The 26,711-nt window shown below is 27.8% G+C and overlaps 3 protein-coding genes across 5 annotated transcripts in view; 1 reads left to right on the forward strand and 2 right to left on the reverse strand.

The window, feature by feature from the left end:
• LOC126899386 (cyclin-dependent kinase 11B) overlaps window positions 1–7,276 on the reverse strand; it is an 11,520-nt gene extending 4,244 nt beyond the window's left edge. Inside the window, exons 1-9 of one of the 3 annotated variants that reach the window (XM_050674263.1) lie at window positions 7,016–7,276; window positions 4,280–4,330; window positions 3,992–4,103; window positions 3,852–3,910; window positions 3,173–3,356; window positions 2,235–2,430; window positions 1,851–2,111; window positions 616–796; window positions 270–559 (exon numbers count right to left, since the gene is read on the reverse strand). In XM_050674263.1, the coding sequence (XP_050530220.1) occupies window positions 270–559; window positions 616–796; window positions 1,851–2,111; window positions 2,235–2,430; window positions 3,173–3,356; window positions 3,852–3,910; window positions 3,992–4,103; window positions 4,280–4,330; window positions 7,016–7,044 (1,363 nt within the window). In that variant the 5' untranslated portion in view covers window positions 7,045–7,276. Of the gene's footprint in view, window positions 1–269; window positions 560–615; window positions 797–1,850; window positions 2,112–2,234; window positions 2,464–3,172; window positions 3,357–3,851; window positions 3,911–3,991; window positions 4,104–4,279; window positions 4,331–7,015 lie in introns of all 3 variants that reach the window. The other 2 variants (XM_050674262.1, XM_050674264.1) reach the window with 2 other exon arrangements.
• A 350-nt stretch (window positions 7,277–7,626) lies between these two features.
• Window positions 7,627–13,849, forward strand: LOC126899387 (uncharacterized). The gene is made up of 4 exons (XM_050674265.1): window positions 7,627–8,659; window positions 8,722–8,892; window positions 11,405–12,865; window positions 13,096–13,849. The coding sequence occupies exons 1-4, from the start codon at window positions 8,341–8,343 to the stop codon at window positions 13,149–13,151; spliced, it is 2,007 nt and encodes a 668-aa protein (XP_050530222.1). The 5' UTR covers window positions 7,627–8,340; the 3' UTR covers window positions 13,152–13,849.
• An 87-nt stretch (window positions 13,850–13,936) lies between these two features.
• On the reverse strand, window positions 13,937–26,323 carry LOC126899385 (metastasis-associated protein MTA1). The gene is made up of 15 exons (XM_050674261.1): window positions 25,621–26,323; window positions 25,403–25,567; window positions 24,950–25,335; window positions 19,793–19,961; window positions 19,584–19,698; window positions 19,219–19,507; window positions 17,801–17,934; window positions 17,552–17,724; window positions 16,462–16,659; window positions 15,786–16,394; window positions 15,490–15,714; window positions 15,347–15,414; window positions 15,215–15,284; window positions 14,682–15,147; window positions 13,937–14,336 (listed from the first exon to the last, which is right to left on the reverse strand). The coding sequence occupies exons 1-15, from the start codon at window positions 25,646–25,648 to the stop codon at window positions 13,937–13,939; spliced, it is 3,495 nt and encodes a 1,164-aa protein (XP_050530218.1). The 5' UTR covers window positions 25,649–26,323.
• Between the last annotated feature and the right edge of the window lie 388 nt (window positions 26,324–26,711).

Below are 26,711 nucleotides of genomic sequence, written 5' to 3' on the forward strand. Positions count from 1 at the left end.
AAAAAAAAAAAAAAAAAACACATCTTAGTAAAACCAATACCTTCTCAGCTTCGCATCGAAGCTAAAACAAAGTTGACATTTTCACAAGGCATAAGGGATGAACTTAAAAAGTATTACATAGTTAATAATTAAAAAGAATAATGTGTAACTAAAGATAATAATAAAAAAAAATCTTTAAATTATTATTATTCTGTAATTAATTGAGTGGGTTATGATAAAAAAATTACCCTGTATATGTATATATGATTTAATAATATAATATATTTTACCCGCTGTAAATGATTGTTTTTTTTGTCTCATTGTTTCCATTAAAGATTTCATATCATGTTCTACATAATCCATAACGATAAAAATTTTATCCATATTACTACCAACTACAATTTCTCTAACAGTCACTATATTGTCATGCTGTGATTTTAACAGTGTACTAATTTCTCTTAAAGAAGTAATAGGAAACCCTTCTTTTTCTTTTTCCATTTTTAAGCGCTTTAAAGCAACAATTTCATTTGTCTGTTTTTCTTTAGCTCGGTAAACAACACCATAAGTCCCTTCTTCAATTCTTAAAAAAAAATGTTATATTAGATTAAATAAAATATAAAATAATTGTTTAACTACCTGTTTAAGCATTGAAATTCTTCAACACTTCTACAACCTTGTAAAGCAGGTAAATATTCTTTATGTAACAATGGCGGTGATGAATTTTTTTCCAGTGGAATATCCATTTGCACTTCAGTATCCACTTCAGGAGATTTAGACTCTTCTTTAACAGAGTTATTTCTACTCTCATCGGACTTTTCTAAATTAAAAAAATCAAATTTTAAGCAATTATCTCAAAATAATAATAATTTTAACTAACTGACACTTTTAATTAAAAATAAAAAAACTTTATTTATTTATTGAAATTTTATATTTAGCTTATTTAAATTATCTTAAGCTTAGAAAATACTAAATATTTTGCAAGTGGGCTTTTTGCCGGCCTGCAACAACAACATGGTTTGCCACTTGCATAACGACTGGCTTTAGTAGCAAGTGTCGCTACTACCTAGTCGAGGTGTCACACCTATCATATATGATTACCAGACCATAGATGGAATTGTCCACAAAGAGAAGGAAAACATAAATAAAATATAATATTTAAACAAAATCAAATAATATAACAAACATAAAGAACGGTATTGGAACACACCCGTTAATAATAATCGGAAATTAATGAAAAACAACAGGAGCAGTCTGGACACTCGCTCCTTAATGTTGGCTAGAAGAAAAAGGAAACACGTGCTCTCCACAGATAAATAAAATTAAGTTAATTTATAATAAAATAAAAATAATTAATAAAATACAGCTCCTTACATAAATATAATTATAAATAAAAAAAAACTATACCCAGTCTCCAAAGACACCCCTTCTGATCATCTAGATGCTTCGCCGAAAAGACCTAGCAGTTTGCAGCTCTACTCAATCATTGAAAAAACTGGTACAAGAAAACAACAAACATGTGTCCGCTAGAACGGTCAATGATAAAAGATGGATAAAGAGCCAACACCAATCTAACAGTAATTTCAAATCAATAACGGCCAGTCTTTTTGGGAGGGATCAATCCCGATAAACAATTCGAATTTAATTATATTTATTCTTTTTTGTCGCCTTATCTTGCAGTCAACGGCAAAAATAATAAGTTGTTGACACCGCTGTGTCAGAAAAAGGTTCATTCGCACATTCTCTTGCGCGATTAAAAAATAAGTAGACAACAAAAAATTATAAACGGTCCACTTTCGAATTTGTGATGTTACAAATTAAAATTAATTATTTCATTAATAATAAATCAAAAATATTATTCTATTTAATCATACCACTTGATTGTGAACTTTTAGAAGATGAAGTAGATGATCCAGAACTATCTGTTTCTTCTCCAGATTCTCGGTCAGACTCATCTGATTCACTGTTAACTGTGACTACATTAGCTTGCTCAAGAGGTGGAGTTAGAGAATCTTCTTCAGGTTTAGATTTTTTGTTTTTTTCTTCATTTTCTCTATCTTCTTCTTCTCTTTCTTCATCAGATTCAGAAGAAGATTCATTTGACAGCACTACTAAATCTGGTACAACATCTGGCCCTAAAAATACAAAATACAAATGTTACATAAACAGTTAAATTTAAAAATTTCTATTCTTTTATAAATACAAAAAAAATTGATAATAGCATAAAACACTATACTGTCAACTAAATGATAACTCACTGGGTCTATCAATCATTTTATAATACTGTTCAATATATTGGTCCCGTTCCCTATGTTTGCGATTAGTATCTCTATCTTCTTCTTGTTGTTTTTTTGCTTTAGCATGTGCTTCTCTGATGTCAATATTGTTAATTTCTTTTGATAGATAATTATGTTTATAGTCTGAGGAACGATATCTCTCTTCTTTTGCCATTTTCTTTTTTTGTAACAAATTTCTCAAATCATTTTCCTTTATAAATGAAAAATTTCATACATATAAATGTATGTGCATGCAATTTAATAATAAATCTAAAGCTCATAAATTAGAACTCAGGTTAATAAGCAATTTTAATTTTAAAATATTTGTTTGATGTCAGTAATATTTAAAACCACATTAAAATCAAACTTAAAAATAATCGAATACTATAAAAAGTTCATAAATATATATATATATATATATATATACAATTTATGAATTACACAACTTATATAATAAAAGAAGGGGCTATGGGAAAGTAGACTATGATTAACATGCAAAGTAAAAAATTATAAACAAATATTTTGATTGTAAAAATATAATTAGATTGCTTTATAGCACATTATCTGCAAAAAATTAAATCAAGAAGTGTTACATATCACTTTTTCGAATTGCAATTTTTTTTTTGCAAAATAACATGCTATGAAACCATTAAATTTTATTTATAGAATCAGAAAAAAAATTTACAAATTGCTACATTGTACATTATTTCTATCAACCACCCTTCAAATGTTTAATCACTTATGAGAATTTCATTATTTTTTGCATAGTAGAATGTTAGTTTACTATAGTGGAGATCATTATAAGTTAGCAAAAAAGGAAGTGATTCATATGATTTAAAATTGCAATAAAGAAGTAAAGGTTCAATATAATATTTTGAGTAAAAGACAATGATATCCACAAACATTGAAAATATGCTTACTTTCAGTCCATCTTCTCTAGGATATTTATCATGTTTTGAATATTTGTCATGATTGTAAGTACTCCTTTTTTTAAAATGATCCCAATCTTCATTTTCGGTCCTATCTAAATTTCTAGAATTCAAGTTATAATAATAATCATCTTCTTTCTTGGTTCTTTTATTTCTAAGAGAAAGATCATCATCCCTAAAAATAAAATATCATATACATGAAAATACATGATATAAAATTATATGCATTTGACAGATATAAAAATTGTTTTACAAAAGAATTCCAATTATAAGAGAATAATAGCTATACTTTCATTGAATAGATTTTAACTTAGGCTATATACTTTTATTCTCCAGTGCAAAAATATGAAGAATTCTCTACAAAAACATGTTTGTTTTTCAAAGAATAAATATAATAACTATTTTTGAGAATATTCACAAAAAGTTTTTAACGATAATTTTACATAACATAATTGCTTACATCATATATTATTTATACATAAAACTTTAACAAATAAAAAAGTGATATTTAATTTCATAATTTAAAAAATATTATTCAGTATTTTATAATTTACATTATACTAATGATTTAGTTTTTAATTAATACTACAATATTTAACTAGGACTACTATGACATTCCCTCATCGTAAAATATATTAATATATTAAGATCAGAAATATAAGCATTATACCTGGCATGTCTGTGTTTTCTTTTTTCTGAATGTCTTGACTGATGTTTTTTTGTTGGATCCTAAAATTAAAATCCATATTAAAAATTTTACTATATATAATTGCTCTAAGAAAGTTGAAAAGAAAATTTGTTATATTTTACTCTGGAATGTTTATGACTCGCAGTTTTATGCCTTGATTTATGAACTCTAGCTTGAGGAGGTTTTATAGTTAAAGTATGATCTAATACAGTTTCTTCTTCATCAGTAGCTCCACTAAAAGTTATTTATATGTTTATTAATATAAAGCTACCATCAATATATAAATATATACAGGGTATCCTACCATGATTTACTTATTTGACTATATAAATTCTAATGTTAAAATAAGTAAATTACCGTGGGACACCCTATAAAATTTAATAAAATTTGAAAAGAATGATAAATTTTACATTTTTTTGACATGCAAAGTATCTTCTGGTGTGTTTTCTTCATGCAATATCCTATACGTTAAATTTAGAGGTTAGAAATAGAAGTTTTTTTATTGAAATAGCCTATTATTCTCAAACTAATTACACAAGCTACTTATTAAAAGTTAGGCATTAACATACGGAAGACAAGTCTTTGATACAATTATTTTTTAACTTGTAATTTATTATATAACCTATTATTAAATAATAGGTTTTATATTATAACATATATTAAACTTTAATAAATGTTTGAAGTTTGCAAGATTCTCAAAACATTTTTCCAATTAAGTTGAAAAATTTCTACTTTTAGCTTCGATGCGAAGCTGAGAAGGTATTAATTTTACTATGATGTGTTTTTTTTTTTTTGTGTCTGTTACCACTTTTTCTTAGCTCTCACCAAACTGATTTCTTTCAATGATACGTCAAAAGATCACAAATCGTATCTAGTTGGAGACATTACCCTCAAAAATTTCACTCGTCCCCCATAAATGGAGGAAACCTCCAAAAAAATTACAAATTTAAAAATCGCTAATTTTCGATATTTTTTCATTTTTTTTTACTAAAAACAGCCATAACTTTTTTAAAAATGAACATATCAATATAATTTTTTTTTTTATAGATGCTTGATGTCTTTACCTATTATTTGGTATATTTTTTTTCATAAATTTAACCCTTTACCTGCCCACAGAGGAGGATTTAAAATGACAACTTTTTCGCAAAAAATTAACTTTTTAAACTTAACTTTTGAAAGTGTTCTGGAAATACTGACACTTTTATATTTATCTTTAATTAAAGCTTATGTAATATACTTTAATATTAAAAAAAAAAATTTCGGACTTTACTTTGTTTTCATGGTGAAAATAGTCATCAAAGTTAATAAAAAAAATACGATTTTTGTAAAAAAATTCTTTTTAATATATTTAACTTTATAACGCTATAAATCTTTGAAAAATGTATGGATGAATACAATTTTTTTATGAGAAATAGTGTTTATATACCTCTTTAATTCGACATACTTGTTTTATAAATCGGACCATATCCCTTAATACAGGGGGGGTTCAAACATAAAAATGCATATAGAAAGTAGAACTTTTTCAACTTAACTTTTGGAAGTATTCTGGAGAGTCTGACACTTTTATATATATCTTAAATTAAAGATAATGTAATTTACTTTATTATATAAAAAAAAAAATTCGGACTTTATTTGGTCTTCATGGTGAAAGTGGCTACCAAATGCTATTTTTGTGTGAAAATTCTCGATTTTATTTTTTACATTTTTAACTTTATAATGCTATAACTTATTGAAAAGTGTATGGATCAACATAATTTTTTTATGAGAAATAATATTTTTTAATAATCGCTCTTTCATTCGACATACTTTATCTTTATCAGGATATTAATAAAGAACTAGCAGATCATGTAGCTTTTGGAATAATCCACCAATTTTTTAAAATTAAACACTATCTAAGGATTTGCATTGAAGCGTTTTTTTTTTTATAGTGATTTTAATCACTGTCAGATATCATTATACTTGATCCAACTATGCCACGTTATCACTGTGCCGCGACCCCCCTGTGCTGGGTTTTTATACATATATTTCTAGTTTTAAACCAGTATGTCAGTTGAAGGGATATGCATAAATTATATATAAATAAAATCAGGTTTTCTGGAACATTAATAAAAGTTAAGTTGAAAAGGTTAACTTTTCATTCAAAAAATGTTATTATTAATTTCTCTGTGGTTAGGTAAAGGGTCAGGTTTTCAAAAATATATGTACCTAATGAAGCAGAAATATCTATGATACTTATAAATAAAAATTATTTTGACTTAAAAAAAATTGATAAAATCTTAAAATATGATTTTAAACATAGTAATCTGTATGGAGAACAAGGAACTTTTTTCAAATTTTCAAATTATTTCATTAATTAAATACAATTTATAATAATTTAACTTATCGTTAAACAAATTTAGTTTAGTAAGACATGGGAAAAATTAAAAACAGAAAAAAAAAATTATATAAATATAAACACATTATGGTAAAATTAATACCTTCTCAGCTTCGCATTGAAACTAATGAAGTAATAGTAGTAAATAGTTTGATAGTTACAATAAATAATAGAGTATAAATCATAAAAAAAATAATTGAAATCCAAAATAGACAAGTCTCATTTCAAAATTACACTCTAATCAAATTTTGTTTGTTTAAAAATATGATTTATAAATTATCTTGGTTATTTAAATTCAAATAATATGTAGGTATTTACATATTTATGAGTATAACACTTCTAGTTATATTTTACTATATAAGTGAGCTAAAAGAACTATACAGGATTAAGCTAATTGTTTTAACTACTTTAAGTTTATTAAATTAGTAGAGATTTATACTAGATATTTATAAATATTTTTTTCCATCATTCATTTAACATAAACTATAATTTTATTTTCTAACTTATGTATTCTATTCAAATTTAAAAAACTTTAAGATAAAATAGTAAGATCATTAAATATATTTATTATACACTTATTATTTATTCTAACAATACAAAATGTAGTGTAACACCACCATCAACAACATTAATGAGGGTACAATAATTCAATAAATTAATTGAAGTAATAAATACATATCAAAATAAATAAAAGAATATTTAATAAAAACTTTCAAAAGTTTAGTTTTCATAAGGATATAAGTACTAGTATATAATTTCTAATCATAATCACCTGCTTGATCCAGAATTATTGTCATTCATGATGAACTCAAAATTGTACTTTATAAAATAAGTTTGTTCTTAAACTTTTATCATTTTGTTGAACGTTTTACATTTGTTAACTGATAGATTTTGATAACACATGATAAGGCTTCATCATAGTGTTTGGAATACGAAAACAAACCACTCTAACATATACGTGGGGTAAACGTAATTCCCGATTTATCATATTTTTCAATAAATAATAATTAGAATCTAATTACTATCTTTAAAGACTATTAGCTCGATGAATAATTTTTTTTTATTCTACAAAATATCATTACTTAATATAGTTTTTGACAAAAAATATTGAAGGACAACTCTGCTCATGAATTTTTATTTATTTTACAATGTTAATTTTTCCTTAAAATATCTGTACACATGTATATTATAAGTATAACATAAATGAATCTCTTTTTAAAAGATTGATCAATAATGAAAAAATAAAACTAGATGCCATTGCAAAATCAGCGTTGACCTGAAATAAAATCTGAAAGTACCTCCACACCTAATCGGATCGCTTGTGTACAGTCATCATAGATGCGAAACGGTGCGCATCGTCACGTTAAATACCATAACAATAATATTATACGAAAAGTATTCACATAGCTCCGTCGTGTTGTGATTTTTTCCCACTGCGCCGTGCACAGTGCTTTGGTCTTCCGTTTGCCGTATTCGAGATATCAACATACATACAAGATGTTCACACGACGTACTGAATAATACACGATATTAGTTATTTTATATTATGGGCATTTTGTACGCGTAGAATTAGATAATAAATACAATATTGTGAGGAATTTCAATTTGCTCATCAAGTGCGTCGATAGATTTTTTCGAATTCATTTTATTAAACGCAGACGTTCGGCTGTTTAACTTTTTTGTCTTTTTTTCTTGCTCGATAGCGGACGTCCGCCAAATCGGCTGATAACTAATATGCATATGTGCTAATTAATTCGTCTTATTTTTACTTTTACTTTTTCAACAATCTCTAGTATATAAAAACTATTTTTCGCGGAGTTTTTGTATAATTAAATAAGATAACAAATTTGTGGCCATCTACACTTGACACACATGTCTTCGTCTCTGGCAATAGTTGGTCACAACAGTTGTCACTCAGCCGGACATCTCACTGGCAGAATTCGGCTTTTGAAGGTTGTATGCTTGTTGTAAGCCGAAGACGTATCGACATGAACACAAGTAGCTTCTGTAATACAATAATCAGACACATCGATTTTGTAACATTGTCAGAGGATTATTACAACGAAAGACGATACAACTGTGGCAGTCGCTGTTTCAATGGCAGCTGCTGCTGCAGCTGGAACTACCGCAACATCACCGTCTAGCTTAAGTAGTGATGTTAAGGTCCATCAAGAAAATGAACAAGAACAAAGGTTAAAAAACAATAGTAGTAGAAGTAGTAGTAGCAGGAGCAGTAGTAGTAGCAGCAGTGGTGGAATCCCCAGTCCAAAATCAGTTACAAGTGGTGGAAATGGCTCAGTAGAAAGTGAATATTCTGAAACAAAAAGAGTGCCTAGTAACTCAGGATTACCAAAAACTGTTGAATCTACTACTAATAATACAGATACAATTGGTGGGCGATTGACTTTTTATAAGGGTACTATTTTAATAATTATATACACTAGTAGGTTATTTTTTAATGTGAGTTTTTAAATCCAGATGGAAAGTTTATCTTTGAATTGGCTCATCAACGAATGTGTGGTATTGATGAAACGTGTCGTTGGATACCAGTTAAACATTCTAAAACTCACCAACAGGTTCAACAGAGATATAATAGTGACAACAAAAAGTCTTGGCCAGGAATATTGACTAATTCTAAAGAAGGTCTTGGTAAGATATTTGTATGGAATCTAATTTATTATTTTTATTTCTCTTCACATAGTTAGTATGTTTTTTTTTTTTAAATAAATATCTATTATTAAATTTCACTTGTTATGTCTGTTATAGCAAATTTTAATAGTTTCTTATGTCAAATTATATATATATATATAAACATAAAAATTGCAGTTTAAAAAATTAACAAAATAAGTTTATAATTATGAATAAATCAAATAATTTTTTATCAATGGGTAATTTTTCTTAATTATTGTGTAATATATATATCTGACATTTTTTATGCTGGATTACCATTTTTCACCATTTACTAAATTAGTGTATATTGATGAAAAAGCATTAATGTATTTTATTTTGTCACCCAATGAAATATTTATCTTCGAAGTACATTAAAACTATGAAAAGCTTTCATAAAATTAAATTGTACCTAATACAATTTTTTTTAAATTATTAAAATAATTTTATTTAAAAAATAAAATTATTTTTAAAATTAAAATTTTTATAGATTAAAAAGTGATTTAATAATATTAAATCATTGTTATATTATATTATTGTGTATATTATAATAAATAGGGTTTTAATAGTTGACTTTTAATTATTTAAGATAGTTTATTTCACAATTTATTTTTTATTGATAAACTACAATATTTTAAATTCAACATATTTATTAGGTTAAAAATATCTATTACTGTGATCACATTAAAAGGTGAATTTTCTAAATTTTTATTTATTCTTCAAATCTATTTCTTCCTCTTTAAAGTAATCCCCTTTTGCTGCAATACACTTATGCCAACAAATTTTCCAATTATCATAGCATTTAGCAAAGTCCTCCTTTAGAATGGTCTTTACAGCCTTCTACGATTTGGCTATTATCTCTTCAGTCAAGTTAAAATAGTATTTTTTTTTTTGAGTTTACTTAGTAGCCAGAAGTCACACAGAATTAAATCTGGCAAATAAGCAGGTTGTAGAAGAATATTTGTTTAATTTTTGGCAAATCGCTCTTGAAGAACTAGTGCTGTGGAAAATAAAGCATTATTCTCATGCAAAAACCGAGAGCTGTTTTGCCATAACTTCGGCATATTTTTGAGAACAGCTTCATAAAAATGACTCATAACACCTAAATAATATTCCTCGTTAATAGTTTTGTTTAACAGAAAAACTTCAGAATGCTCCACACCACATTAATTAAAAAATACTGTCAATATGACTTTGATTTTTGAGCGACTTTGATGTGAACTTTTGGTTTCCACTGGCCTTTGGCACAATATTTGTTCAATTAATTAGTTGTTTCATGGTCGTAAACATAGATCGAAGTCTCATCTTTAGTTATAATGCATTTCATTATGTCCTGATAGTCAAAAATATTGTTTCATAGATAATAACATAACAATCTTTTTCAAAATTCATTTTTTTATGTCTTTGAAATTTGTCTTTTCTTAAGCCCAATTTATCACTCAAAATTGCCTGCACCAATCGAAATGATATGCATAAACTATCTTCAATGTCTCTAATAATCAATAGACTATTTCCAAGCACCATTTTTTTATTTATTTAATGTGACGTTCATTAATATTATTAAATCATTACATTTATTAATGACAACATTAAATCAATTTTATAGTTCATAAGATTTGTTGTATTATGAAATTTTATTACACTTATCCTGTGAAGATCTTTAAAGATTTTGGTTTATAAGTTACAAATGAGACACAAAATTATTTTTTATAAGTAATAAAATTATTTTAATATCAACAAGAAAACATTATATATCAACATAACTATAGATTTTCAAATTAGGATACAGGTAAAATAAACATAGAAATAAATTTATATTAAAATGCAAACATACAGAAAAGTATTAGTAAGTACATGTCTACACATAAGTATCTAATGGAAGATAGCGCTTTAAGGTAGGAGTCACCAAAAAATTGAACATTATTTAATAGGTATTCATTTTAAACAGTTTGAAAAGTACTGATCTATTCTGTTCATTAAGTAATGTTCTATTAAGAAAAAAAGAGTTACTCATAAAATCAATTTATCTGAGACTAATATATGAGACATTTTTATCGAGACTATTTCATTATTTCTGTTACTATTATATTAAAATAATACATTTTTAAAAAATGAAATTTATTTTGGAAAATAATTTTAATTTTAGGGTATTGTTCCAACAACTTTTTTGCATCTGAACCAGATGCAAAAATTATTTTATTTAAAAAATTTAAAAGAGACTCATAAGAGTTAAATTTATTGAAATAAACCGGCTCATAATAAAAAAAAATTAAAGAATTAAAGTAACTTTACCATTTTTCATTGAAAAATATGTGTTTATATAAATCAGTATTAAACAAAAAAATATATTCTTGTATGATTATAATATCACAATTTACAATTTATTCTTCTAATTTATATATATTTATTGCTCGTATTTTTAAAAATTATTTTAAAATTTAGCCTTTTATATTATTAAAGTTAATACTTAACTTCATTAATCATTTTTTTACAGCTTCTGATGATATTTCCACAGTACTACCCAACTCTATGTTCAAACAACATGTTTTTAAAATAAAAAGACAGCGAAAAATGAAGATTCCTAATCGTCAAATCAACTGTCACATGGAATTTTTAATGAAAGCAAGGAAAAAATTTAAGTTACTGAGGATTATAAGAAGCCACATTGGTAGGAAACGAAAATTCAATTATGTGATTAAAGAAGATTTTTGTAAAAACAAAGAAAAAACTAATGGACTAATAGAAGAAAAGACTGTTCAATTAGGCAATATAGGTCAAAAAAAGATAAAGAAAAAAGCTCAACCTTTATATGCTGTAGTGCATGCTTTATGGGAACTAGTTGTATTAAAAGAGAGTAAACATCAAAATAATGGAGATACTTCTTTAGATTGTCGTCCATTTATAGCTGCTAATATGTCACCTCGTAAACATCGTTTACTGAGTAACAACACTGATGATTGGGTACAGAATAAACAGCCATTAGCATCATCTCCTCCTGTTGATTTTAGCCCGAATAGTAAAAAGTATTGCCGTAGAAATGTTTCTTCTCCAGCTGCTGCTAGTACTCCATCTGTGATAAATGGTTTAAGCAGCAAAGATGACCATAAAGTAAAAGCCAACAATCATAGTATCAATGCCATATTAGCTTCTACACCTATTAATGTACCTCATATTAGCAATAATGATTTAGCATTAACAGATGAACCTATTATTTCAAACCCTCAAGGTTTATCATTATTGCGAACACTTTTAAGATCTCCAGGACCAAATACCAATGGATCTACCAGTGTAGTTTCAAATACAATGCCTGAACGGTTATCGCCCCATAACAAACAAAGGCATAAAGTGTTCTCTCCACCCATAATTCAGTCTCCCAAAAGACAGATGTATCATCAAACTGTTGAAAATTTATTGAAGCATAGCAAAGATGGTATTCCTGAAACTAACAATTTAGATTCAATTCGAAATATAATTTTAATGGATCAGCGATTACATCATCCTAATTTTAACTCACTGACTGTCACTTCAAATAATCTTCATCATCCATCTTTATTCCATCCACAGTATCATTTGCAACAACCAACTCCTGCTCATTTATCTGTACCAAGAACCTCGAGTTGGTCACCATCACATCTCTTTGGTACAAGTCTGTCTCCTAATTATCCTAATATGATGCTACTGCCATCCTCTCATCATCATTCATCAACTCCTTCTTCATTACAACAGTCACCTCACTCTCCTTTAATTGTAGCTCCCTATTCACCATGTTCTCCTATAACCTCTTCAACATCTGTGTCTTCCTCTTTGTTTAGTAGTCCTTCTTATCATCAGCAACCCAGGCATCATAGGGTAGTATCTCCTAGTAATTTGTTGTTTAATCAACATCATAAACATACTAGTAACTCCAATTTATCTTCTGCTACTGTAGATATTGCAGGCACTTCTGATGACATAGGTGAGTAAAAAATCATTTTAAAAATATTCTAAAACCTTTGCCAATTTGATATGGAATAAAAAATTTAATTTAAGTTACTTGGTTATTAAAATTATAACTAAAGTTGGATATCATTTACTATTATTAATGACGTTAATAATATTATATTAAGTTTTTGAAATTTAAAACTACCTAATTATTATATTCATGTCATTTATTTCTTACTTATAAGTTAAATTTTTATTTTTTAGATGTCCCTCTGAATCTTTCCAAGAACTGTTCAACTTCATCAGCTGCTAGGTATTAATAAAAATGTGTTATTGTTGATAATAATCAACCAACAAAATGACTGTCTTTTATTAAATTTATTATAATTTTATAAGTTAGGATATTGTTAAAAAATTGAAAATCACATTGTGCCTTACTATACATACTTAGCTGTATGTAGTAGCAACATATATTATATTTTTTTCTTAATTAAATGTTCGAGTAAGATAGTCTATTTAGTATTTTACTATTTGATTTGGATTGGTGTGTATTTTGTGTAAAGAAATTAATAAAAAAAAATGTATTGAAATAATGTATATTTGAATAATATTTATTATTATTGTGTATTGACTGTATATTTATACACCATCCATGTATTTAGTACTAGTGTATTATATAGTAAAAAGAACAAATAAACAAAGAATATTTATTTTTAATTTTTATATTTTGGAATCATTTCAAAATTATGTTGTTACATTTATTAAAATTGTCTTAAATCGAATCTATATACACTTACAGCTAATTATATTCGCGAGCACAAAAAAATTCATCAAAAAATAACATTTTCAAAACGTTGTAATGGAGATATAAATAGTTATTAGTGTTTTAATGGTGAAGTCATAATTTTGATGTCTTAACAGAAACAAAAATATTTAAATATATATGTATGTAGTGGGAAACAATCGCGCATTATAAATCAATGTATAAAAAAAATTAAAATAGTAAAAAAAAAAAAAACAATAAGTGAAAATAATTAATCTAGGCAGAAAAAAATAATGTCATAAAGGTTACATTTAATTTCTGTTTAATTGAAAAAGTTATATTTTAGTGCCCACTTCCACCACCAGCTCGTGCCAAAAAATCTTTAATTGCAGTTGTGTGTTGTTGTTGCATCAATCCTGCTGCAGCCAATACGCTAGCACTAGAAGGTACCAATCCAGGTGGTGTAGCAGAAGTGGGTGGTAAGATTCCAACAGGAGGTATTATTGAAGGAACAGCTCCCAAACTTGAAGCTGTTATAATGGGGCGATTACCAAGAGTACTAATAGCATCTGCTATTGTAGGCGGTTGTTGATGCACAGATGGTGGCATAGCTAAACACATTGCTGCATTAGACGTGGGTGGACCTCCAGCTCTATTAACTCCTGGAACTATTTGAATAGGTCGCCAAGGTTTTCGTGCTGCACGTCGTAACTCTTTACCAGTCATTTGTTTCCTACATGTTCTAAAAAACATTATATGATAATATATTAAAACAATAAAATTCATTTTAAGATAAAATTAAAAATATGAAATATATTTATAAGTAAATTTCTTTATTTTTTTTAAATTAAAACTATATTTATAATATTTATTTAAACTAAAAATGTTTAACTCTAAGGCATAAAAACTGTACTTATGTATTTTGGCAGTAATGTTAATCATATTAATGTTTTAGTGCTAATGATAGTAACTTTTTCCCGAAAAATGTACACATGATATTTCAGTATTTAGTGTGCTTTTTTGAGTTAAATATTATAATTTTAAATAATATTAGCCACAAGTAATTAATTCATAAAATATTCTTTACTTTGAGTAAGAATTTGAAAGGTAGTAAAGGTCATCTGGTGCATCAGTCCAAGATATAACATGTTTACGCCCAGTTCTCTGCATGGATGGTGTTCTGCCAATTGTTGGTAACTTAGTACATTGGGTTGTAGCTCCCGTAGGAACCCCAGTACCATTGAGCAATTGTTGTTGATTTTGTGCTTGATTAGTGCCAGACCCTGAGGTTGCTCCTAATTGAGCCAACAAGGGATTGTGAGACAAATGATTAATAGCTGCAGCAACAGCTGCTGCTGAATTAGATGGTACTCCGCTGTTAAATAGTTGTTGAGCTGCTGAAGCTTGTGCTGAAGAGGGTGAAACATTAGTATTTGTGCTAGATCTTTGAGTAGAACTATCAGTAGCATTAGTTAATGAAGAAGGTTGAACTGAATTATTAGAAGATGTTCTATGCATACGCTTTGAAGGAGGTCCAGCTTGAGGAACCACTCCTATAAAAAAAGTCATTATAATTTTTATTTAGACTTTTCTTAGTACTTGAAGTTAAATTTTAATTACCATTAGATTCTTCATAATTTCGTCTTTTTGAATTAGTATTGTACAGATCAATAAATCCACCACCCTGTTGCTGCAAAAAAATAAAAATTGTATTTGTTTACATTAAAATCTGTACAACATATTATAGTTTACCAATTGCTGTTGTTGAATATGTAATAATTGTTCTTTGTTTGGAACTCTTTCATACATCAAGCTTCCGTCTATAATTAAATAGTAAGTTATATATTTATATTTCTTTAATATGTTTCACATTTAATTTTATCAAGATTCATAACCTGGTGCTTTAGGTGGTTTTGGAAATGCCAAATATTTATTTTGTTTATGGGTTTGACCTCCAATACGCAACCACTCAGGAACTGTAAGTTCTCTATTTCGTGATGCTGCCAAAGCATTAGCGACCATAGTGACACCTTGTCGAACTCTTGGTCCAGTACTTCCAGATAATGATTTTAAGTAAGCTTTCAATTCTGCATTTGTTTTATTTTGTAATTGCAATTGACCTAAAATTTTAAAAAAAGTTAATAAATAAAAAATATTTTATTTATAGTGAATTATTTATCATTTTATTTACATTCTTGTTTTACAGTGTGTGCAACAGGTATTGAAGAGAAAGGTGATCGTGCTACATGTCTTGGTCTTAATGCTCTCTGTGGACGAGCATTACCAGTAGTAACACTACCAGGTATTTTATGCAAAGAACAAGCTTTTCTAGCAGCTTTAGCTAATGGTGTAGATCTTAGATAAAAAGCTGTTCGTGTTTTCATTACTGGGCGACCTCCAACTCCACCACCAGTTTGTTGATTTGAAGCAGCATTTTGTCCACTTGAAACACCAAAATTGATGCCTTGTTGTTGTTGAGAAAGATTCACACCAGCACTACCACTCAACAAATGATTTTGATGTTGTTGCAATGTCTGAGGTTGTTGTTGTACTTGTGGTTGTGTACCACCAGGTCCAGGTACAACTAAATCTCCACGTATACCTATACCATGAGCGCCACTATAATGTCTTAAGAGTTGAGCTTTAACCTTAAATTCCTTGCCACACCCTATTATTGTACATCTGTGCGGAGCTGTATACAACTGTTGTTGAATAGATTTTGGGTTGTTTCCAGATCCCCCACTTTGATTGTTTTGATTCATTACTAATGATGTTGCAGAAGCATTTGACAGAGGTCTATCTGTAAATATAAGAAAAAAATTCAATATTATCTTTAATTTAATTTTATTGTTTATTAAAAAACAAACCTTCATCGCCAGATATGCTCCCTGAGTTGGTAATTGTAGCAGATTTTTTACTAATATTACCACCATTAGATTTAAGTCCTCCATATTTTTTCCAATATGTCCAACAGTCATGACACAATGTTACAGTAGACAAAAATGTGCTACCTATTCCATTACTATTACTGTTGGACCAAGGGTACCATTGTGTAGACATAGTAGCTAAAGGAAAATGTTATAAATTTACTTTAACCAAGCATAAAACTCATAATATATATATATATATATAATGAGTAATTTATTAAAAATATTACCTCCTTTTATTAAATAATGATTTTTTTTATAAAAAATATACTTATTTTTGGGTGGCCACAATGGTCCTTAATGTTTTTTTTACATATTATGTTAAAATTGAAATTAATATAATTCAACATTTTAAATGTTAAAACATTTTTATAGTTAATAATAATATCACCCTATAATACATAAAAAGGCGTAAGCAGCATTTAAATATTTTTTAACTGAAAATTGTTATTTTTCTTTAATGACTTATTTTTTAAGTGTCACATATATCAGGTTTAAAAATATTGATTATTTACTAAGGTTTAAGACAGGTATTAACACATTTTTTTTTCCTTGAGGGTTAATTTTAAGTCCAAGATTATTGAACAGATAGATTCATTAGAAATTAAGGAATAGTTTCAATATTTAATTTTTGCAAACACAGTTTTTTATACCATCCTTTTAACGCTCAATATTGTGTTTAACAAATATTTATTGATTAACATTGTATATTTTTTGATTACATTCTGATAAAAACTTTTGTTTCATATATTACAATTATAATGTTATTATAACATTTTCCACCCATAAGAAAAATATAAATAAAACCAATTAGGTCTTATTTATTAATAGGTTCAAACCAATTAGGTCAATAAGATAGTATGGGGTTGATAATTTAGTCTATTTTTCAATCTTAATTTATAAATATTCATACAAGTTTTAGACTTTTTTCTGTTAATTTCATTTGTTGTATGAACACTAAATTAACAAATATTTGTAAAAAAAGAAATGAAGAATTCCTTAGGAAAAACAAAACAGATACTTAACTAACCGTCGCAAGAATCACATTGGCCAGGTGTTGATATTCCACTTGAATTTTTACCAGCAGAACCATATAATTCTAAGGCATTTGAATTTCCATTAACCATTTGATTATGATGGGCTGAAGATTTAATTGCTGCAGTACTAGAGCCAGTAATTTGCTGATTTTTATTATTATTATTACTAAAATGTAATGTGAGTTTTGAATTAGTATTAAAAAAATTATATATATCATATATTTTTTTTAATCTTAACTCACTAATTAGGTATATACACTTGTTTTAATTTTGATTCTGCTTCAACAGCTTTAACACGCTTTTGTTGAACATATCTATCAGTAGTTTTCCACATATAATAATATTCAACAATATTCTTTTGAGTTTTCCATGGTAGCTAATTTAAAAAAATTAAATCTTATAAATTAAAAGAAAAAAAACCAACACAGTGGGGTTTCGGCATTAATAAGAGACAGCTTAGTTGAGACAAATAGAGACGATACTTTATTTTATTTTAAAACTAGCATTCTGCACGCCGTCTTGAAACTGTCATTAGATATTACTTGAGTGTAGTTTACGCCACCTCTATAATTCACAACACCATGCTGTGACTCAGACTGAAATTAATCAAGAGCTGAGACACATGACGGTGTGGTCTCCCCTGTTAGCCAAACCCAAAAGTGTAGAATGCGTCATATAAAGGTGGGTTAAGTATTTTGCAAAAGTCAGGGGTTAATTAATCATGATCATAAAAAAGAAACACATGTACAATATACTAAGGAACCTTTACCAATCCCTTAGGTTCTTCTAAAACAGGTCGCGCTGATTTCTCTATCATAAGAGTTAAGTCAATTCTTTGCGGTTTATAATCACTTATAAAAATCCTGCATAAGTGATGACACTATCCAGCATCCTAACATCAGGTAAACCATGAACCAAACTCAGAATGTGGATCCACTTGAGAATCCAAAGAGTCCTACTCCTAGATCCTCACGATTCGAAATCAGTGGTCGCATATCAGCACAGCTGCTTTACAGAAATACTGTGGAAATTTTTTTTAACTTTTATGGCTGATTTTTGATAGTAAAACAATTGTCAGGATATTTCTTTTTAACATTGTTATACATTTCAAAAGCTTTAATTTGAAATAGGTTTAAATAACTCAGTCATCCCGGATTATTTTCAAAAACTAAGTTGAAAAAAAAATTGTCTACATGCATAGAAGTCTCACTTTTAAAACCTTTCTGTATATAGATTTTTCCTTGAATTTTCACAAAAAGCATACCAAAAAAAGGTTAAATTTTATTAAAATGTCATTGGTGTATCAGTATTTAAAAAAAAAGTTATAGTAATTTATGTAAAGAAAAAATTCTGAGAATGCCATTCATTACATAGTATCATAGTTTTGTGATATTTTTCTGAATTTATAAAATTGAGAGGTTTTATTCAATTTGTGCTGACATAAGATTCAATTAAATTAAAATTGAGTTATTTGATGAAGTAAACATTAAAATCAGTCCGGTGAGAGCTAAAAAAGTTTCATGGACATAAAAAATAATTATGCATTATACTAAAACCAATACCTTCTCAGCTTCGCATCAAAGTTAAAATGAATTTGAACTGAATCAATTATTTTTAAAATAGAAGTACAATGACACAAATAATTATAACCTTAACTTACAAAATCATGACGGATATCGCTAAAATCTTTGCCATATTTTTCTAAAGCTTCTTCAAATAAATTGGCTTCACTGGCTGACCATTCTTCCATTTCATCACGACATAATACTGGACCAGTACTAGGTACTAAAGAGCAGGTAGCAGCTCCCAAATCATACCCGTGCCTATGTAAAGTATCCATAGCATGAAACAATGTTATATCTCTAGAAGCTGCAGCTGCTGACATATGCAAACTAGGTTGTTTCACAGAACTTGAACAATCTAAAGCCCGAGCAAATGTTCCTAATGATCTAAATATTTTAAAAAGTAATAAATAATAAGATGAACTACAAATTTATTTAATGAAAATATTTTTGACACGCTTACCTAGATATAACTAAAAATTGGTCAATTTGACGATCAGTTAATTGATGAGCTGAAGTCCAAACAAGAGTTTCTAATTCAGCAATATCTCTATTATCATTATCAGATTTTTCAATAACTAAAATATTTTTATAAAGATAAAAGACATTAATTTTAATTGTTTATATTATTAATTAAAAATAGAAATGTATTATTGAATTTTTTTATTATACCTCCATTATTTTCACAACAATCATTTGTAGCATTATTAGTATTAATTTTACTGCTATTTGGTGTAGGTAGGTTTTCTACTTGATATTTATGACCAACTCGAATTTCCCCTTTATCAGCTAATAAGGTCTTTTGATTAGGATCAAATACTAAACAATAGAAAAATGTATCCTGAAAGATTATTAAAAATGTATAAGAGTTATAAATACATATGCAGAGGTGTAATTAATAATAAAAAAAAAAAATTAAGTACAGTCAGAATCCCACATAGTGGGGTTGAGGCATTTTTTAGATAAGTATTGATTGTTATCTGTCAGTGATTGAAATAATTGTCTAAAAATGCTTAGATATGAATTTGAAACAAGTTTAAAAAAATTTACCAAAAATTACATGATTTTTGAATTATAAACCTAATTACTCAAGAGAACAATTAACTTGAATATTTTTCTTAATATTATATTACATTAACAAGCTTTAATTTAAAATGATGTAGTGTTCTGTAAATATGCAAAATTGTCTAGTTTTACTAAAAATTGTATTATTTTTGGCTGTAATTTCCAATAACTACACTAGATATCAAGGTTTCGGGTAGTTTTTCTTTTTTCATTTTGAAGTACATTGTATTAGCTTTAATTAAATATAGATGTTTTAGAATATTATCAAAAATAAAAAAAATGTGATATCATAATTATATACCTTAGTTTTTATAAATTGTAGGATTTTTAAAAAACAAATATGCTGAAAGTGAGGTAATTAATTAAATAACACCAATGAAAATTTTATTTTAATCTAAGCATTATTCAAATAGTTAAAGCGGTTTATCAAATATATCCACTAAAAATTACATGGTTATTCTTAGAATACATGTTGTGGGAACATCTTTAGATAATTTATATACGTGAGAATAGAAAGGCAACAACAGGAACAGAACAAAAACACAATACTATTATTTACAATATTTTTACAATATTATTTACAATATTCACACACAGAAGTCATATTAAACATTCACAAACAAAAACATTTATAAACTAAATACACATATGAATAAAAGCGCACACAATGACAAAAACACATCTCAGCCAACTCGTAACTTAATTTAAGTTTCCCTAATGTTAATACTAAATGATACCACTATCTGCCTCCTGACCCTGGAAGTGGTGCCATCTATACATCAATGATACCCACATTTCGACCATCTTCTTGATCAGTCATCTCGACTGATTGACAGTCATGGCTTCATGTAGTCAACACCAGATGATTTTTTAATGGGACCTTCAGCTTCACCGATTTTGACAATTTCAAATCTGTCTGGGCCTCTACGTTTGGTTATTTGGTATGGGCACAAAAACATTTTTCAAATTTTAGAAAGTGGTTTGAATTGTGGTTTGAATTGTGTTTTCAGAATAGCAACAAAATCACCTAGATGGTACTTACGTGCTTCCTTTCTTTTTTTATTAAAAGTTTTTTGCTGTTCTTCTTGAGCATTATATATTTGTTTTTTTTTGCTTCTTGGCGCAATTCATGTCTATCTTCTACAAAAGTATATATTCCTCTGTAATTATTTTAGTCAGTTCAAAATATTGAGGACGTCCCATCTCAACACCAAATACCAACTTGTATGGTGTCATACCGATGCTTCTCGGTAAGAATATTCTTTCTTCAATAGTTTCTCAACTTTTTTACATCCAAAATGCCCTATTTCATGTGCTTTTCTTATTACTTTCTTTTGCATAGATCTAGGGACAACAAACAATTTTTAGTCATCTTTTATTTTGTACAGTAGACCATGTTCAATTAAATAGTTTTGATGAGTTGAAATAGCTAGTACTTCCATTAAAGCACTAACCTCTGTATCCATCTCTTAAGCTCTGCGTAATTTAATCAAAAATTCATTTTCAATCACTAAGCATACGGTGTTCAACTGTCTTTTTTTTCATAGCCATTGTGAATGCAGCACAGTCAGTTACAATTTTAAACTGCATACCTAAGAGATAAACTTTTTCAAGGCTTCGATAATAGCAAGTACCTCTAGTTCATAATTATGGTACTTCTTTGGGCATCAATGGTGCTCCTGCTAGAATAGTATACTGGATGAAAATTACTATTATAAGCATCATTTTGTAATAATATAGCCCCAAAACCATTAGCACTTGAGTCTATATGTAGTTCCGTTTCAGCATGAGGATTATATATATGTAGAACTGGATTATCCACCAGTTTTTTCTTCAGCATATGCCATGGCATCTTGTTCTTCTTTTCCAAATTTAAGCTTAACTCCATTATGTAATATATCAGTCAAAGATTTAGTAATCAATGAATAGTCCTTTATAATTTTTCTAAAATATCCAGTAAAACCAAGAAAAATCTTCATTGCGTTTATTGAATTAGGTGAAGACTTTAACTTTATAACTGTAGCAGTTTTCAATATTGAAGGTCTTACAGTATTTTTACAAATTCGATATCCTAGATATTTGATATCTGTACGTAGAAATTAACAATTGCTCTATTTGATGTGTAATCTATATTCAGAAGCTGTTTGCAATATTTGTTTTAAAAGTTTAATACTTTTTTCATAACTGCTAGTTATTCTAGCATAAAAGTTCATAAAATTGCACTATTTTTCTTCTTTATTAATAAACGTTTACCATAAATTAACTTCTCAGGGTCAGACTTACGTAGTACACTAACCATTTCTACAATCCATTGATTAACTGGATAAGCATCATCACCAGAAGACGTTGAGAGTGATTCTTCAACATTTCTAAAGCTTAAATGAGATTTGCTACACTCAAGTCTCAAAGTAAATACTTCCTCTATAAGTTTTGAAACTTAATCCATACTTTCATTCTTCATTTCATTCATTCATTTCTTAGGCATCTCAAACTGTTATATAATCAAAGGGTTTTATAAAAATCAAATTGATATTAGAAACCGTTTAATAATGATAAGATCTTGCGAAAAACAAAGAAAGAAAAATTGAGTGTTTACTCTACAAAAATGATGGCGTCTACTAATATAATTACAGAAACAACATTTTAGATATTTTCGCCACTAACACTTAAATATTTTTAAAATTATCTGAATTTTTAGTTGATAAGATATTTTTTTTAATCTCTACTCCTGTTTGTTGACTGATAATCAAGGACAGGCCCCTAAAAACTTGTAGAAATTGACAGACAACAACAGGAACAGAACAAAAATACAATACTATTATATACAATATATATTATTATTCACACACAGAATCCATGTTAAAAATTCTCAAACAGAAACATATATAAACTAAATACACATATGATTCAAACGCACACAATGACAAAAACACATCTCAACCAACTCATTACTTAATTTAAGTTTCCCTAATGTTAATATTAAATGATACCAGTATTTGCCTCTAGACCCTGGAAGTGGTATCATATAAACATCAATGGTTCTCACACACACATACACACATATATATATATATATGTCAAATATTAACATTGTATTATTTATTATAAGACATAATTTGAAAATATTTTATTTTGACATTATCTAAGTATAATTATTATTTATTTAAAATCTAGTAGTCTTCTGATATTATTATTATAATAAACCCACAGAATACAATCCTAGGATATCTACAACCATGTTTATATATTATATAAAATAAAAAAAAATTTTAGTATGATCTGTTGTAACATATTCTCACTAATGTTCATACTTTTCTAATGTTAATGATAAAAATAACGTTTAATATTTAATTTTTGAAATTGATACTCTTTTGTATATGATATAATATCACTTAAATTTGGACAATATTGATTTGAAAAAACTATTAAATTTATTTAAGTATAATCAAATACTTTTTACACTTAAAATACAAAATATGTTAGATCATATTTAAAGATAACTAGATTTGATATGTAAGGTAATATGAACATTACATTATTAGATAAGAAAATTCAAGATATGTATCAAACTAGTTAATATTTAAAAAGGGTTAATACAAACATTTTTTTTCTTATAAATTTAAAAATTAATAGAAAATAATTTTAAGTAATAAGATAATAAAAAAACCCAGCACAGTGAGGTCGTGGCATAGTTGAGTCCAGTATAGATGATATCTGACAGTGATTAAAATCACTATCATAAAAAACGCTTCGATGCAAATCTGTAGATATTGTTTAATTTAAAAAAAAAAAATTTGTTAAAATAGCATATTTTTGAATACGATAGCCATTTGCGCATAGAAGGTCGTTGGGACAAATTTTTTTATTTTTATTTTATAGCACATAAAATAAGCTTTAATTTGATATATGTTTAAAGGACGCAGTATTTCCGGAACAATTTCAAAAATTAAGTTGAAAAAGTTAGTTCTTGTAAAAAGTTGCTATTTTAAATCCCCCCCATGTACAGGTTAAGTGTTAGATTTTCAACAAAATGATATCAAACGAAAAGGAAATATCTAAGGTTTTAGTAGAAAAAAAAATTATGTTGATTTGTTTATTTTTCAAAAAGTTATGGAAGTTTTAAGAAAAAAAAGTGAAAAAAATGACAAAATTTACCGATTTTTTTACCGAAATTTGTAATTTTTTGGATATTTCCCCCATTTTCGGGGAACGAAGGAATTTTTTTCAATTTATAAGGGTAATGTCTCCAACTAGATACGATTTGTGATCTTTTGACGTACTTTTGAAAGAAATAGGTCCAGTGAGAGCTGAGAAAAAGTGGCAACAGAGATAAAAAAAAAAAAAAAACACAGTAAAATTAATACCTTCTCAGCTTCGCATCGAAGCTAAAAATATATAATGTTGACAACCCTACAAGCCAAAACAAATTTATATTAATTAGCTTGAAAAATGTATGTGTTATAACTAGGGTTATGCATTGGGGAAATAAGATAGTTTATTCCCCCTTAAAACAAAAAATATTTCTATATTACTACATATGTCTACAACAAACATACACAAATCTTTTTAAAATGGTTCAAAAAATTGTATAAAAGCATATTAATTTGCTTTCTAATTGTAACATATTTAAATAACGCCCAAGAAAATTCCTAATAACTTTTTTTAAACCTTAATATTATATAATCTGTTCATATTAAACAATTAGATTTTAATAAAATGTCCTCATAGAAAATTAAATGATTTTATTTTATGAATAATAAATACCTCTTTATTTAAATAGCTCTCAAATGACTCCGTTTCATTGTAAAGAGTTACAAAACATTTCCCTCTAATGTGAGTAGCTGGTAAAGTTTCTACCTGTCTTGATAAAAATAATTCTCTTTGCTTCAGTCTATGTTGTAATAAAGAATTAGGTGCATCTATTTTCTTTATATTGCTATCATTTTCACTTAGAGTTGTAAGGTATCCCTTAGTTTCTTCACCATCAGTAGCAGAAGTACAATCCATAGCAACAGGATTTTCATCATTTTCATTCGAATTGGAATCTTTTACTGAATCTTGTTGTTGTGTACTACCATCTTTTCCAGGTTTAATAGACATGACAGAATTTTTTTTGATCCCACGGCAATCATCTAATGTAGAGGATGCCACTGAAAAAAAAGCTTAATGTTATATTCTTTATGTTTTCAACAAAAATACTAAACTAATACTACAAACCTTGTTGATGTTTATCAGCTAAAACAATTAATGTACTAGGAAGATCACATCGACGAAAAAAACACATAACTTTTGCTTCAACATTTCCATTGGCAGTTTTGTTCAGTTCTTCAATGCGTCTAATTTGAAATGGTGATCCATTAGATGTTTCAAAATACACATAGTCTGAAAAAACCGGCTGTTAAAAATAACTAATCAAAATTTTAATGAACACTTACCTCCAACTCTATACATGTTTGCAGTCATTATATAACTCAAAAAGTTTTTGAAATTGTAGAAATATATGATTATTTTTAACAAAAAAACACTGGCAACTTTTATCAGTAGACGTTTCCGGTTTTTGGATAACGCGGTTGGCCGCTTTCCGCGGTAATTACGCCAACGTTAATTATAACTACAATTATATTACTTCTATAATACGACAAATAACTAGAACAATAATCTACTTTATGATAATATTCTGTACGATTACGGGTATACTGGTTGGTAAAAAGACGCCGTCGTTCGTTCCGGTGTTGGATACGACGGCGTTGTTGTTGTTTATACTAGTCGGCTAGTTATCAATAAAAGAATATCAGCGGCATCGGCGGCCGCGATATCAGTTGTAGTATCATCGCAATGATTACAGAGTGAGACGGAGCGAGAGGCGCTGAAGATAGAACTGACGACAACACAAACGACGTTCATCGACCACAAGTCAGTGTCCCGGCTGTCAATGTCGGCATAATAAACACCGCTCTTTTATTAACTTGAAAATTTTTATTAATATTAAATTTTTTAATAAGAGACCCACTAATGATAATACTACACACACGGACCACGCACTACTACTACCCTACTACGGTAGGTATAAGACGGTTCCGCACGGGAACGGCGTTTAACACGTTGTTTGTTGTTGTATAGATTATACTGTTGCCGACGGGGTACGCCGCCGTAATTGTTTTTTTTTAATTGTACAGAGAGAGCGCAGGTCGACAGCAGCAGTGGTTACGCGGAATCATTGGAGATTCTATATGATGGGGTACGCGGTGGGGATTGCAAATCATTAAGGTGGGGAAAGAATACATTGTATATGAAAGTAAACATGGTTCGGGTGATCATGGAGGAAAAAATTATACGAGCAATTGTAACGCCAATTATTTCTCGCTTTTCACATAAAATTGTCAATTTTAATTTATTCATTTTACTACGATTTTGTTGATTCATCTAGCAGTGAAATAGAAATGTGGTTACTCAGGTTTCATAATATTTCAGGGTTATATTTTAATACCATATAACACAATGAATAAAATAGCCTAATTATTTTTAT

This window comes from Daktulosphaira vitifoliae, unplaced genomic scaffold (assembly GCF_025091365.1).
Source record: "Daktulosphaira vitifoliae isolate Bord-2020 unplaced genomic scaffold, ASM2509136v1 Scaffold_2, whole genome shotgun sequence".
Taxonomy (NCBI): Eukaryota; Metazoa; Arthropoda; class Insecta; order Hemiptera; family Phylloxeridae; genus Daktulosphaira; species Daktulosphaira vitifoliae.

Bases quoted from the DNA above. Each gene is read 5' to 3' on its own strand.
- LOC126899387 (XM_050674265.1), top strand. From the start codon at position 8,341: ATGGCAGCTGCTGCTGCAGCTGGAACTACCGCAACATCACCGTCTAGC. The intron at 8,660-8,721 runs GTACTATTTTAA...TTTTAAATCCAG, and splicing joins GCGATTGACTTTTTATAAGG to ATGGAAAGTTTATCTTTGAA. The intron at 12,866-13,095 runs GTGAGTAAAAAA...TTTATTTTTTAG, and splicing joins AGGCACTTCTGATGACATAG to ATGTCCCTCTGAATCTTTCC.
- LOC126899385 (XM_050674261.1), bottom strand. From the start codon at position 25,648: ATGACTGCAAACATGTATAGAGTTGGAG. The intron at 19,508-19,583 runs GTAAGCGTGTCA...TAAAATATTTAG, and splicing joins CAATTTTTAGTTATATCTAG to ATCATTAGGAACATTTGCTC. The intron at 15,148-15,214 runs GTAATTAAAATT...CTTTTTTTATAG, and splicing joins AAATTATGAAGAATCTAATG to GAGTGGTTCCTCAAGCTGGA.